The sequence below is a fragment of the Microtus oregoni genome, unplaced genomic scaffold, assembly GCF_018167655.1.
Source record: "Microtus oregoni isolate MIOR12 unplaced genomic scaffold, Mior012 000006F_ref0000085, whole genome shotgun sequence".
Taxonomy (NCBI): Eukaryota; Metazoa; Chordata; class Mammalia; order Rodentia; family Cricetidae; genus Microtus; species Microtus oregoni.
Genome location: NW_024543065.1, coordinates 10,908,822 through 10,924,880, shown reverse-complemented (window position 1 = coordinate 10,924,880; position 16,059 = coordinate 10,908,822). Strand labels below are relative to the sequence as shown.

The 16,059-nt window shown below is 38.7% G+C and overlaps 1 protein-coding gene across 2 annotated transcripts in view; it reads right to left on the bottom strand.

The window, feature by feature from the left end:
• Positions 1-16,059, bottom strand: part of Soga3 (SOGA family member 3) — a 57,004-nt gene that overhangs the window by 14,926 nt on the left and 26,019 nt on the right. For both annotated transcript variants that reach the window (XM_041653462.1, XM_041653461.1), the window contains exon 5: positions 3,346-3,417. In XM_041653462.1, the coding sequence (XP_041509396.1) occupies positions 3,346-3,417 (72 nt within the window). The remainder of the gene's footprint in view (positions 1-3,345; positions 3,418-16,059) is intronic.

Below are 16,059 nucleotides of genomic sequence, written 5' to 3'. Positions count from 1 at the left end.
GCTCCTGATTTGGACCTTGAGATTTCAGTCTGGTGCTCCAATGTGGGTCTCTGTCTCTGTCTCCTTTCATCGCCTGATGAAGGTTAATATTCAGGAGGATGCCTATATGTTGTTTTTTTGGGTTCACCTTCTTATTTAGCTTCACTAGGATCACGAATTATAGGCTCAATGTCCTTTATTTATGGCTAGAAACCAAATATGAGTGAGAACATCCCATGTTCCTCTTTTTGGGTCTGGCTTACTTCACTTAGGATAGTGTTTTCTATTTCCATCCATTTGCATGTAAAATTCAAGAAGTCATTGTTTTTTAAAGCTGAGTAGTACTTTAATATGTATTTATTTCATACTTTCTTCATCCATTCTTCCATTGAAGGACATCTAGGTTGTTTCCAGGTTCTGGCTATTACAAACAATGCTGCTATGAACATAGTTGAGCATATACTTTTGTTGTATGATAGGGCCTCTCTTGGGTATATTCCCAAGAGTGGTATTGCTGGGTCCAGGGGTAGGTTGATCCCGAATTTCCTGAGAAACCACCACACTGCTTTCCAAAGTGGTTGCACAAGTTTGCATGAATGAGTGTACCCCTTTCTCCACAACCTCTTTTCACCTGGCCTTTTTGAAGTAAACTCTGTGCTATCCTGAGATGGTCAGGATATGCTAATGTGATTCTGCTCCTTCCATTGTAACCTTAAGGTCACCTGGAGAAGAGGTGTTTTCTGCCTATGTGATGAAGTGGATGTGAGTAAAATGTGACTTGAGTCACTGGCTACCTAGGCAACAGAATGACTGTATGAGTTCACCTCTTGTATAATGTTAATGAAGCCTGTTACCTTCTCCCTCCGTTTACCTTTGGTATAAAAGCTGTTGGAAAAATAAATGCAAGGATTTGGGGATCTGAATAATCCCTGAAACTCCCTCCCAATACTGTCTCCTGGTTTGTGTTTTTTCCCATGCATCTACCCTGATGAGAAGTATTTTATGTTGAGGCTAGTCACCAACATACAGCAAGCCAGCAGCCAACATCAAACAAAATGGAGAGAAACTCAAAAGTGATTTCACTAAACACTAAACAAGACAAGATTGTCCACTCTCCCCATATCTGTTCAATATAGTTCTTGAGGTTCTAGATAGAGCAATAAGACAACCAAAGGAGATAAAAGGGATAAAAATTGAAAGGAAGAAATCAAACCTTCACTATTTCCAGATGATAAAATAGTATACATAAGTAACCCCAAAAATTCTACCTGGGAACTCTTATAGCTGATAAACACCTTCAGCAATGTAGCAAGATACAAGTATAACTCAAAATAATGTGTAGCGCTCATATATACAGATGATAAAATGGCTAAGAAACAAATCATCTTATAATTTTATAAAACTTGAATAATTTTTTACTGGCAGTTTCCACCCAATCAGCTTCCTAAGATGGGTTTTAAAGACTTAATACGTCATAGTCTGAGAATCAGTGTGTTAGGAATGCTAGCATCATCTGCAATATCACAGCACTACACTTACATACTTCCCAAGAAGTTAATATCCAGAAATCAGAAGGTTGTGGACTACGAGGCATCTTGACATTTGTAAGGTACCAGGACGCCGTGAGAAAGTGGTGGAAGCTATGATGTGTTTTGCAGGAAGATTCCTGCATGCTCCTGAAGGAGAAGCTCTATGCAACCAGGAACAAAGGTGGGGATTCCTGAGAAAATGAATCCACTATAACATAGTAAGTATAATATTGAAAAGCAAGGTTTGAAAGATAAATTACTGGTTAAAGCTAACTAGTAATTTCAGGATGGGAAGTGCATGGCATCTTCTAATCACTGAAGATGGGAAGGATGAGGGCTCCTGGCATCATGTAAAATGATCCACCACAGATAATTTGGAGTGAGGTGGCTAAAAATCAGGCAGAGACAGTGCTTACAGACAGAGAACAGGGTTTTACTATCTCAGAATGAACCTCTGAGATCCTAGAAAGTAACAGGAAGAAAACTGACCAAAAACAGTGTGGAAAGAGAGAGCAAAAGGGGAAAACAATGTATATTTTAAAATGCTTCAGTTTAAAGGATTTAGATAATGTATCAAATTTTGACCATGCAGGCATTATCACTTTGCTTAAAGCTACCTAGAGAGAAAGCTTTTAATAATAATTATTAAAATGTATGCATCTGTATTTTACAACTTGCACACTTGAAGCTAGTATCTGGCTAAGTGTTTGGGGAACATCATAATGTCACTTCTGTCTCAAATGTATATTTACTTTTCTATTTTAAAATCTAACACACACATTAGCCCACACTAGTATAAGACCCAGATTTTATTATAATGTATTTCTAATGATTTTTTCCAAAGTATTTTTTAGTTAGGGTGCAGAATATTGAGTTTCATTATGACATTTTCATACATATATATCATTGTAGTTTTTTGTTTGTTTGTTTTTTGTTTTTGTTTTTCTAGACAGACTGTTTTTATAGCTTTGGATCCTGTCCTGGAACTAGCTCTTATAGATCAGGATGGCCTCAAACTCACAGAGATCCACCTGCCTCTGCCTCCCAAGAGCTGGGATTAAAAGTGTGTGCCACCACCACCTAGCTATTGTTTTTTGACCATAGTTGACCCCATAATCCCCTCTTCTCTCCATTTCTCCTTCTCACTGGCTACCTTCCTCTCAAAATAGTTTGACTTTTGTTCTCACGTCACATATTTATGCAATTAAATTAAATCAGTGTTCCACATATGAGAAACATTATGTGATACTAATGCACTAGGAGATAGATGGACTCTCTGACAGACATATTGGGGGTGGGCATGATATGAAATAAAGGTGGTAAAATTTTCACCATGGCCGGATTCTTCCTCAGCCTCCTGACTGGAAACAAAAGTCTTAATGCTTAAAACAAAGTCTTTGTTGTTTTTTTGCCTTTCAATGGACTGCCTCAAAAAGTTCATAGGCCAGATCAGGACACATTATGCAACAGTTGTGGGCTGATCAACACCCTAAAATCAGGAGGGAAAATTGCTTCAAAGACATTAAAACTCCAGGCCCCAAGAAAAAATTGGATTTTTCAGCTTCTGTCTCTGCTTTGCAGAGGCTCTTTTTCCCTGTGCGTCTGCTGCATGCATGTGTTTCCCCCAATCCTCCAGTAAGTACCTTCCTTCAGCTGCTTTTTCTGTCTTTTCATTGTTTAACTCGTAAAAAAAAATCAAATTTGATCTAGAGCCCTAGACTGTGTTAATACTAGTTTACCTTTCATTCATTACTCTCTCGTTCCAGTGGTTTTTAGCTTATTAACATGTACATTTGGAGGTGCTTGATAGGTGCTTTAAATTTTTATTTTGACATACCTCTGTGGGTGTCTGTTGAGCCTTTTTTTCAGATTTTGGCAAATCTTTACTTCCTCTTCTTTTTAAGGATAGCTGGAACAAAACAAGAACATGATTAGTTTGTAAATTATAGCTTTTAACTCGATTGTTTTTAAGTGTCCTAGTCTCATGATAAAACCAAGACAAATAAAAGGAGTTCCTAAGGAAGTAAGAATTCCCAAGACACACAGATAAAGATACAATGTTCCTGGAACCAGAGATGTAAATCACAGTAGAATGTAGCTAGCAATTAACTGTGAAATGCAGAAAAACAACTCAGATTCAACATGCTATAGAGCTTACATGTAAGCCAGTGTCTGTTAGCATTCTTTACCACTAAGAAAAAAAAAGATTAAGTTGTTGTTGCTTTGCTGATTTGGTTGCAACAAACTTACCAAGACATTTTCAGTGGACTCATGCAGAATGTAGAGAACTTCACCCTCTTACTCCACACACCCTTCAAACCCCACTGTGATGCAATGGGAAGTGGGGAGTGGGTGGTGAGATGAGCAGGTGCCTGGAAGCCTCAGGAATGTGGACTTTTCCCAGAGAGGCTTAGAGTCTAGATCATTATGTAAACTCTCCTATATTTGGTGAACTGGTCAAAACTAAAACGAAACAAACACCAGCTCACAGAATAGTAACGTGTGTCCATGTCATGGACTAGTACTCTATAATCACTGGCCCTCACTTCCGGTTCTCACTCTCCTAATAATGACCTGTGTAAATACTACGTATAAATACTAAGTACCCACGAGTGGCCATCTATCATATGCCACTAGGTACTGAGCTACAGAATCAAAGTTCAATTAGGTACCACACATTTCACTAGAGACTCAAATTAGATAAGGGAGAGAGGATGCCAATAATTACAGTGCATGGTGGGAAATGCAATGCCTTGGGCTGTACAAAGCATGGATTATATTTTTCTTTGTACAGCATCACCTCCATGACAAAAAAGCCTACCACTGGGCAGAGTGTGGAAAATATTTTCTGAACAAATGAGTAAATATAAAACACAAAGTTCTCCAGCCTATGAGAAGAACAAGAGTAGAGAGGTACAATAGAAACAGAAATAGCTTCTTGAAACAAGAAGCCTTGTGTGAATATAAAGAACTGAAAATTAAATCCTTCATATGTCAATTTCTCATTCGCCAGTCAATGGTAAAGGAAAGTAACCGCATAGATGTTTGGGGAAATATACGGCTGTAACTGTTCTTATTCAGGATGAAATTCAAGCTACACAGGTCAATGGGTAGAGAATGGAATTGTTTAGAACAGTAGTTCTCAACCTTCCTAATGCTGTGATGATGTAATACAGTTGTCCATGCTGTGGTGACCTCCATCCATAAAATTATTTCACTACTACTTCACAACTGCAAGTTTGCTACTCTTATGAATTGCAATGTAATTATCTAATATATGACCCTGTGAGGGTATGACCCACAAGTTGAGAACCAATGTTCTAGCACCCATACACTAAGTTGTTTATGTGATGATGGTTTCCTGCTAAAACTCTACCCCTCCCTGCTTCCTGTGCAGCTAGCTGAGGCAACTTCAGAAGGAGAGGGCTACATGAGAAAATACGCCACAGACCTTTCTGTCCCTCCAAAGGATTATAGCCATCTTTTATCCTCAAGTCTTCTCAACTGTGCATGTGGGTGAAATTATGCTCCTTTGCCTTGTCTGCCAGGGAACACAGCCCTACCTGTCTGAGGTCAGATACCTCTCTTTTTCTGCCTTCCATCTCATTTAAACCACCTCAGAGATCTAAGACATGGTGCCAAAACTCCAGATAGGAAACTGGAGGCCACCAGCTGCTCAAGCCCTCCAAGGCAGCACCAACCTCCGTTGCTCTCCTAGGCTTACCGGCCCTAGGCCTGGCAGGGCTGCCTGCTGCTCTCAGGTGACTGCTTCTTCTCACTCAGCCATCTCAGTGCTTTCTCCTCTCTCTTTCCTCTGCCTTCCCCTGACACACTCTGACCTTCTAATTGGGAAGCTAAGTGCCATTCAACAAGAACACATTTGCAGCATACCCCAAAATGCCGGAACAAAGTAATTCATAGAATTAGGTTAGGTCTTAAAGCTCATGGGACCCCCAACCCCTTCAGTCTAGACTTGAGATTTGCTCAGCCAAAGGCACTGGGGAATTTCCACTGGCTGTGAGAAAATTTGGCAGAGAATCTCAGAAATTTTCTATTAATCTGCCACTCGTCAGTAGAACACCCTGAAACCTTTCAGGGCTTTTAGTACAGTTTCTTGACTCAGGAATCACAGGGTCCGGGGGTATACCTAACCTATTTTCCAGACACATTTGCTCAATACAAAACTTGGGGGACACTCTGAATAGCAGGATATTGATCTCTCTGTTTTTGCTTTGGTTCCATACCCATTGTAGGGTCAAAATTATCTGTTCCAAAAGACACTCCTAGCTTGTTTGCTGGCTAAAAGGAGCTGCAATTAAGAGAACTGAAACCAGAAACTCTCTTTTGTCTCTCTATGCAAATCTGGCCTCAGTATATACAGAACAATCACAATCATTACCCAGAATTTGGAACTTTTGATTTTAATATGCAGACTGATTTACGATAACTTCATAAAACAGAATGGTGAGAGTGGTCTGAGGTCCCTCACCCATAAAGCACCCAGTTCATTTTAGTCTTTCTCATCTCTACTACTCAGTTCTGGTTTGCAACTCTGCCCAGACCAGAATGCCTGCCCCTTCTGCAAGGCCGCTAAACTTGTATCTTTGTAATCCCTGAGTGGGGATAGGATTTTTGCCTTTGGCCTGCCTTTGTTTCTGTCCTTCCAAACCTGGATATGTCTTTTTAGTTCTCTCAATACTAGCCCCCCTTCTTGGTTTTGTTCACTAAAATGTTGACGGTTATAGATATCTTTGAAGGTTTTGCTGAAATGCAAATTTTATTTATCTCAGGATCTATATTAGCATTGGGTGCATGGTTTAAAAGTCTGTAAAATTACAGTAAGAATGGCTAGATTAAAATCTACCATAAAAGGAATTAACAGTTAAAAGTCTATGTGTAAGTAATCTTAATTTCCTGTAGCATATCATACAAATAAGTTGCTTAGGAAAATAGATGTTTTGGAAGACAAAAGGGGGTGTGCTTGAACGGATTACCTTACCAAGGAGGTAGGTTCACCTTTGAGTAAATAAAAACCATGTGACTTGCTGACATCTTGACCAATGACCTCAGCAGGATATAAGCAAACATGTGGTTCGCCACCATCTTAACTGGTAACCTCAATGAAATAAAAGCAGTCATTTAAGAAGTGTTGGTTAGAAAATTGTTACTGGTCACAGTCAATGTCTTTATAAAAGATGAAAGAAGAATATGATACAGAAATGATGGGGAAAGGGATAGATTATTAAATCTACTTGAATCTAAAAAACAACTGTTAATCTCAAAATATTTTATATTGGTGAGGATTTTAGTTTATTGATTTAAGATTATTTTAAATTTAAGATTAATGTTGTTATGTCATATGTATATTTTTACTCTTGTTTAAAGGTATTGTATTTATACAGCTCAACTAAAAATTTAATGTATAATTAAGAGACAGAGATTTATAAAAAATACAGCTAGTCATCTATAATAGTCAAACTTATAGTTTTGTTAGGTTTTGTAGATATACAAAGATATATTTCAAATAGATAATCTTCAAACACTTCAAAGACCTAGATAATATGATATTTAAAATCAAACTATCAAATTAATAACAGGCTTTTTATGATAGTAAGATATGTCTTTTACTGGCAACATCAATATACTTCAGAGAAGACAAAGGGCATCAAAAAAATTCCATAAAGGGTTTATTTTCTTTATGGCAAAAGCTAGCTATGTGGGCAAAGAAACTGTCTTTGCCTGAATTGCTGAAAGCAACTGTCTAAATTGAACCAATAAGACATAAGAAAGGTGATTTCCAAGCTTTGCCAAAAGAAGGTAGAACAGTCCTACAAAATTCCCTGCTTCAAAGGAAAGTCTATCAGATATGCAAGACCTGTAGGACAAAGATGAATGCCCTAATGTTACAGAGGAACTTTGGTTGCTTGTCTAGTAAGCCAGCTATTTCTGTCCTTTCTCACATTTTTTTGAAAGTTGCTTGCCTGTATTTCCTGCTTACTCAGGTAATATTATTCCCTTCTCAAATCTTTGATGGAATTAAATACTAGATTATTATAGTTGCAATATTTTAATTATGATAAAAGATAAATTAGATATAAAAGTTTAAGCTCACCAAGATAGGATAGATAATTAAATATTTTCTCTAATTTTGTAAAATAAAATAGATTAGATATTGTAACTATAATTATTACTTGATAACTGTTTCATTGTATATAGTTTTACCATGTTAAAGCTAAAGCTTTCCTTTTTGGATTAAGCAGAAAGGGCAAAATGCTGTGGGATAATCCTTTTGTATGTTACAAATATGTTTTACTCTCATGGGTTTATAAAGAAGCTGCTTTGGCTTATAGCAAGACAGAATGAGTCCAGGCAGGAATACCAAACTGAAAATACAGAAAGGAAAGAAAGCAGAGACAGAGAAAGAAGAGATGCAAGCAGCCATTGGGGAAGCAAGATGCTAGACAGGTAAAACTATGAGCCATGTGGCAAAATATAGATGAATAGAAATGGGTTAATTTAGTTGTAAGAGCTAGTTAGTAAAAAGTCTGAGCTATAGGCTGATCATTTGTATCATTAATATAAGTTTTTGTATGTTTGTTTGGGACCGGACTGTTGAGACAAAAGAAAAGCCCTGCCTCCATTTATGGTCAAGCTATGTCAGCTTGAAGTAGTTAAAAAGACTGGCACCCCCAAACCTCATAAAACAGCTTGGGTGCCTAATGAAACATGGGCCACCCCACTTACTCCTCTTCTTGCCAGTCAGGACTCAGAATTAAAACTGCTAGACTGAAGTCTTCCTTGGTGTGGGAAGTCCTTCTGCATATGTGTTGCTTTCATTGGTTAATGAATAAAGAAGCTGGCTTGGGCTGTGATAGGGCAGAATAGAGTTAGATGGGGAAAACTAAAACAGAATGCTGGGAGAAAGAAGGCGGAGTCAGGGAGAAGCTATGGAGTCACCACCGGAAACAGACACAAGTGGCTAGCCAGAACCTTACCGGTAGGCCATGAGCCTTGTAGTAAAATACAGCATAATGGAAATGTGTTAATTCTAGATGTAAGAGCTAGCTATCAATACACTCAAGCTATTGGCCAAACAGTATTGAAAATACTGGGCAGCTGGGAATGAACAAGCGTCCTCTGACAACATTCCTTGAATCAACTAACCTCTCAGTCCTATCAACCCTCAGAAAAAAATCCTTAGAGAAATGTCAGATCGGCATAATATCCATCAGAACCCATTGAATTCCTTGGTCGGTACTATGCTACATGAAAAGGGACTAGATCTGATTATCGCTAATGATGGGATTTGTATCCTCCTCCACAAATGATGCTTCTTCCACAGCAATGCATTCTACCTAGTTTGTGCTGGGGCACTAGATACAGGTAACAGACAAAAAGTCAACCACAGGCCTCCTAAGGAAGGACTTCTGCTCCCTCCCACTCTGGCTCCTACCCTCGATCTTCTTTCTTATGGTTTTACCCTGTCTTTTAATCTGTTCTGTTCCTGAACTTCACCCTATAACCAAACAAAATGCTCCACATAAGTTACCCCAATGGCTCTCACCCTACAGTAGCTCCATTTGTCCTATTTGTTTCCCGATACATCTACAAAAGACCCTTTTAGACACTGTGGAGAAATTCTGGCTGCAAGGGACCTTTAGATTTCACCCTAGGCCATATACAGTTCTTTACTTTGGTCATCTTTTTTCTCCTGTTCCTTTCTTTTGGTGTTCTGTAGGTCCTAGTTGCTTCTACTAGCTCATTTTGATGCAGCACTCGGCAGTGGAACTAGCCACTGTCACTATTAGTCAACTCTGACTCCACTTCCTCCATCTCTTCCATGTCTTTTCCTCCCTCTCCCTCCACCTCCCTGGGAAAACTCCATTTTACTCTGTAACCAAATCGTCTGCTCAGTGATTATTTTTTCAGTAAGACTTCCCAGAAGTAGAGAACGGCATTTACACAACCCATCATAGCCAATCAAGTTAAAACTTCCCTTAAGCTAAGTGACCAGAGGACCTCTCTCTTCAACAGACCCAGAACTATACCCCTCCAACAATGACCCTCCACAGCAGGAAATGACTAAGAGAGAATCTATGCCCCCATTTTCTGTATCTCCATTGTTCCCTATCTCCTGAAAGTTTGAAATGATAGTTTCCTGCTAAAAGACTATACTTCCCAGCTTCCTTTTTGTCAAGGCAAAAAGAAAAGAGAACAGGGGGAGAAAACATGGTTCAGTCATTTCTGCCCTTCTAAAATATGTAGCCATATTTTTCCTCAGGTGTTCTCATCCACCTTTGTGGAATGAGACATTCTCAACCACCCAGGTGAGTGATATTATGCCTGTTCACCTTGTCTACCAACGGATGTGGTCCCATCTGTCTAAGGACAGAGGCTTTCCATCTTTGGAGCCACTACAGAAATTTTCTTAGAATTGGAAGCTGTGGGTTCTGACTCAGCAGTTGTCAAGAAATACCTTTCTGTTCACATTTTCCGAGAATACCAAAAATCTAGGGGGGTGTGCTGGGAAATCTGGAATATTTTTATATAGAGGCTATTATCTAAAGGAAGACTTATATTTGTTTTCACTGAATATTGACTGAATATATTTTATAAAGAATGCATTCTATTATTTTTTACAGCTCACTTCATACTGTGCCACAGTTGTAAAGAAACCAAATGCAAGCATCATTATTTGAAGAGTTCCCAGTTTGCTTGACACAGCCAGTTCACTGGACAATTCAAAAATGCCACAAAAGCATTTATAATGTAAAACAATGATTAACTGGCCTTGATTATGCACTAATTCATGTCAACACTCTATACGTACAATAACTAATCACTTTGAAGTTGCTGAACCAAGAATGTAGCAAAATAGATACACAAATGTTTTTTCCCTAACGTCAGTCATTAAATCAACAACACTAATGTCATTAGGAAGCTGTTAGAAAAGCAGCTTCTTGAGACACATTCTAGATCCAGTGAATTGGAAACACTGGGACTTATCTACAACCCAATAAAACCTGTACGTTTTTCTTCTCTTTTTTCTTGAGACACAGTTTCAACTATGTAGATCAAGCTAGCTAGAACTAGCCATACCCCTGCTTCACCTCCCTGAGTGCCCAGATTACAGATGGAGGCAACTCACCTAGGCTCAGCCAGTGATTCTGCTGTTAAATCTGCCGTGGTCTAAAGTTACTACTAGGATGCCAGTAAGATTGCTTAAGTCATGCATGCTGATGTGGGTTCCCTTGACTCTCATGGTGGAATAGATCTGATTCGTATACATAAACATCATACTTCTATATATAAACCCCTACATGCCTGCCTAGGCAGGCACAAGCCACAAGTCATTCCCAATAAATAAACAAATAAACGTAGGGGAGAAAAAACAAACAAGTTACAACTTGGTATGGAGTTGAATGATATTCCAGCCCAAGTCTGTGATCTTTTATTGTTATCAGTTAGATCACAAAGGAGAAAGGATTAATCCAGTCTCTTGCTAGACCTGGTGGGAAAAGCTACATCTCATATTGAATGTGATGTATAAGCAGTCAGGTCATGGTAGAAAGAAATAAAGAAAGAGAAGGAATTGTAAAGCTTTTGTATAGAAATAAAATCTATTCCTGAGAAACAAAAATTTAGTATGGATGTGGCAGAAAAGAAGTATGGCATGAGATTCTTGGTGATCTAAGTCAGATCTGGAAAAAAAATGGAAGAGGTCTGGATTCTATCTCATTTGTGGCGAATAATTGCTTTAATTAGAAGCATGGTACAGTTTAAGAAAAAATGTGTCATTAGACCATCACAATTGAGAAACACAAGGACACACAGATGGCAGTCCAAAGGGCACATGTGCAAGGGTGAGGCAGGAAAGCATATTCTCATTCTGAAAATACTGTTCGTCCTTTGTGTCCATCCATTGCACGTATACAATGTGATGCTAGTTTTAACTGTCAACTTGAAACAGTTTAGAAGCACCCAGGGAAGAGACTATCAATGTTAGATTGTCAAATTAGGCTAGCATGTGGGCATTCGTGTGGCAGAAAGGTATCCTGACGGTGTTTATTGAGCCAGGAAAACGTGCCCAGCTTGTGAGGCATCATTCTCTAGGCAGGGAATCTTGAACTGGGTGAGTGGAAGGAAGGGCACCAGTACAGGCCCTCATGCATTCATTCTCTTGTCTTTGGTCTCTTCTTGTTGCTTCAACTTTTTGTTGTCTTGACTTCCCCACAGTGACAGACTGTAACTGGGAACGGGGAGCTAACCTAAACTTTCTCCCTTCAGTTGCCTTTGTTGGGGTATTTTACCACAGCAACAAGAAATGCTGTAAACAAAAGTTACTTTGGTAATTTGAATGCAATCGGCCCTTATAATCTCATAAGGAGTGGCACTATTTAGAAGTGTGGCCTTGTTGAAGTTGGTATGGCCTTGTTGGAGGAAGTATATCATTGTGGGGTGACCTTGATGTTTCCGATGCTCAGGATACCACCCAGTGTCTCAGTCCCCTTTCTTTTGCCTTCTGATCGAGAAGTGCATTGCACCATGTCTGCATGCATCCTGCTATGCTCCCTGCCATGATGATAATGGACTGAACCTCTGAAACTGCAAGCTGCCACCTCAGTGAATGTTTTCCTTATAAGAGTTGCCATGGACATGGTGTCTCTCCACAACAATAGAAACCCTAAGCTACTAAAAATATTTTTTCCTCTAAAGTTGTTTGATTAAAAACAGAATGAAATTATTCAAAACAGGAAGCAGAGTCATCTCAAGGCAACAAATGAATAACGTATGAAAGATGGAACATAATGGAAGAAACTGTTATTCCAGAATGGCAGAATTATAGAAAGTTATCGAGGATGCTTGACTTTTGAAGTATCCCTGCAAAATTAAACCACATAAACAACAGGAAGAAAGAAATGAGTGTATCCCTAGACGCATTAACCTCAGAGGAGAAATAGTGGTGGCAGGGACCTTGAAGAGACGGGATAGAGGGAAACACTATCTGGATGGATCTGTTTTCAGAGCTAAGCACTTTACATTTTGTCCTGTAGGAAATGTCAATGCAAGACCTATGAATTAGTCCTTGAGAAACGCTGAAACTAGGGCATGCTTTCCCAGGAGGGGTGTTGTGTTTTACTCTCATTTAAATAGCATTTAAGTGTGGGGGGGGGGTGTTAAAATAAAGTCCTTTGCCAAATCCTTCCCCTTGAAATAAAAGTATATTGCTTTTAATAAGACTACAGGACTAGAATACATTTAAGGGTTGAATTTAATTTTTCAATGGATATTTAGTCATCTATTCATATTTCAGTATGCTTTCTGACTTCTAATGAACAAAGATGGGGAACTAAGAAAGGTAGAGGAAGTTAGAGAGAGCAGTGACTTCTCCCCACCACTTCCGTTAGTATTCTGCTCAACCTTCACTCACTCAACCTGCAAGCCTCTATGTGAGTGTGGTGGGTTGGGAGTGAGAATCAATTTGGGAGGTGGTGATAGCATCTCATCTCTTCTCTGTTTGCAGCTCAGGCACTTGGCTCTCTAGAGATGTTCGTGGGAAATATTTCTTATTCGGTTTCTTCTTTGCATTCCCATCCCCAATTTGTCCAAAAGAGGCTGTCATGAGGGCCAGGAAGTAGAGTGTTGCCAATAATTATGTGTGCACAGCAATTATACAAAATGAACTGTTTATGTTCCAAAAGTGTTAGTAGATTGCTTTTTCTAATTGAAATTGGGTCTACTTCAGCTTCTTTTGTTTTGTTGTTTTTGGTTATTTCTTTGTATTTAACTAGTAGCACATCTTTGTATCATTAAACAAATATTCCAAACAGCATAAACAAATTTAATAGACCTTAGTTTAATATTCCACAACAGTATATGGTATGTGAGTCAGAGAACGGACAGTGGTAGGCCATATATACTAAAGTTAGAACAGTATTTCATCCTCATCAAGGATAGCATAAAAAATCATGAAGCATTCATTCCATGTTTTTGGTTATTTTAACAGAGAGTCTTGCTATGAAGTCCTAACTGGCTTAATACTCACTATGCTCCCTACCCTGGGGTTGACTAGCTCCAATCCTCCTGCACAAGCTCTTGAGTGCTGGGATTACATGTGAGCCCCAGAACAGACTTTGATCTTCTGTATTTGTAGCATCTGTATCTTTTCAATAGTTTAAGAACCGAGAAAAGTTTGCCCAAATTCCACCAAAACATCTATTATGCATATCATAATATAAATGAGATCTATTTGTGCAGTGATTAAATCAATGAACTAACTATATTAATGCCTGTGATCTTTATAGAGCAATAAATATAGCTACGTTCTTTTCTAAACACTTTGTGTATATCTCCTCTTTGAATCTGGCCACTGCTTTATGAGTTTGACATCATAGTATGATGTCATTGTACCTGGACAAACTTCCCAGCTGACAAATTTTTAACCAGCATTCACATTGGATGTTTCAGAGCTCTAGATCTGAATATCTATATTTTACTGTGACCCACAGAAGCAAAGGTACAGTCTAGCAACCAGCTTTATTATTTCTAAGCCTACCTACTCTTCTCTATAATTTCAGAGTATGGCAGCACAAGCCTGGAAATCTCGTTTACATATAGTACACATGTGTAATGTGTCTTTGCATATTATATAGAACAAAAGTGAAATATACACCGGTTCTCATCATCTGAAGTACCTATCATGTCATGTCAACATTGGGGTATATCCTGGGATATACCCCAAAACACTGGAGGGAAAGAAAAAGAAGCAGGAACCCTGTGTCAATTAAGTCTTGTAAACTGGGCACAGTAGCACACACCTCTTCTCCTACTTGTTCCTGAAGGAGGCAATAGGATAAGCAATTCAACATCGCCAACTTAACTAAATAGCAGATTTTAGACTATCATAGGTTACATGCAACCATGTCTCAAAACAAAATAAAACAAAACAAAAAACCTAACAAATTACTAGGCCTTAGAAGGGCACAAAAGGGCCTCTTGTCTCTAAACTCATCCTTTTCTTCACAGATATGAGAAAGCCTTGAAAGACAAGTGTACCCAGACTCTACTCAGCACACCGTGTCCATTCTCAGCCTAAAAGGGCAAGATAGGTTTCCAAGATTTATACCAAGGCATGACCTTGTATCTAAAGAAGAATACGGGTAAGAGAGGCAGAGAAGCCAGTGTGGTTAGGCCAGTCCATTCTGCACGAAATCTCCAGTGGCTTTCCATCTTGCCTATTCTCAGGGGGCATACTTTACCAGCTCTTGATTCTATAATATGTTTATCCTAAGAATATTGCATAAGGTCTCACTCTATGATCTATGAATAATGGTTTCAGGTTCATGGTGATCCCTTTTCTCATCCTCCTGAGTGCTGGCATTATAGGCTTCAACCACCACATCTGGCATTTAAAAACATTCTCGTGAGTGTACTTTTCTGGTGCATTTGCCAATATTTTGACTCCAGAAAAGATTTTTTAAAATGAAACTTTATTTCAAAAGCTCACCTTTCAGCACTAAATTGCAAATGTGGCTTTTTAATAAACATGTTTCAACTAGCACAGAGGTGTGATCTGAGTTAAGAGGGAATGAATTTATTAGCATTCACATATATTACTAGGCTTGGATAATATCACAAATGTTTCTTTTATTTAAACTTTGTTTTTATTCTTCATTTTCAGAAATAGGTTATATGCACATTTTATAATGACTCCTTCCCAGATCTAAACTTCTAATTAATATCTGTCAACCCCTGAACAGGTTAGGGAGTGCAAGAGACATCGGAGCACTCACTCTTAAATGGAAATCTTTATCAAATCCCTCCTCTCAAGGTTCAATAATCTATGAGAAAAGAAATATTTTCGGGGGTCAGGGGTGATGGTTGACTCCAAAGAAACACTCTCTTCAAGACACAACAGTATTGCAGCACATAAAAACTCACAGAGAATATAGCAAAATGCCCAAGACTTGCACAGGTTCAAGACAGATAGGGTCCCAGCAATTGAAGGGAGAAGTGGATAAAGCTTTCGCCCCTAATTAAGAAGTTATCTACAATTGATACCAAATGGCAAAGGGATGATTTTCACAAGACTCCCTACCTACTAAGTCAGAGTTGAAACATGAAGGCAAATGCAAAGAGTGCTTGCCCAAGAAACCCTAGGATTAGGCTTGACAACACGCCACTGAGAGTCAAGAAAGACAAAAGCAAAAGACAAAGAGCATGGAGAAAGAAGCAAAAGAAAAGCACCACGAACTCTTCCCCATGAAATCGGTCTTGGAAATTGACTGACACTTACAATCTAGGATTTGTTCGCAGGACATAATGCTAAATAGAAACAATGTGGATTTTTATGTGTACTAAAGATGATAACTTTCCTTGGGGTGCTCTATTTTGTTCTTCTTAGGATTTATTTCAGTTACTCTGGGTAGCTGATCTCTCATCCTTTTGTTTTTGATCCTTCTCCTCTGTATCCCTCAGAAATGTCTCATAATCATTATATCAGCTCTTTGCCATGTCAAATCTGTATTTCAAATACATCATGGATATTTAA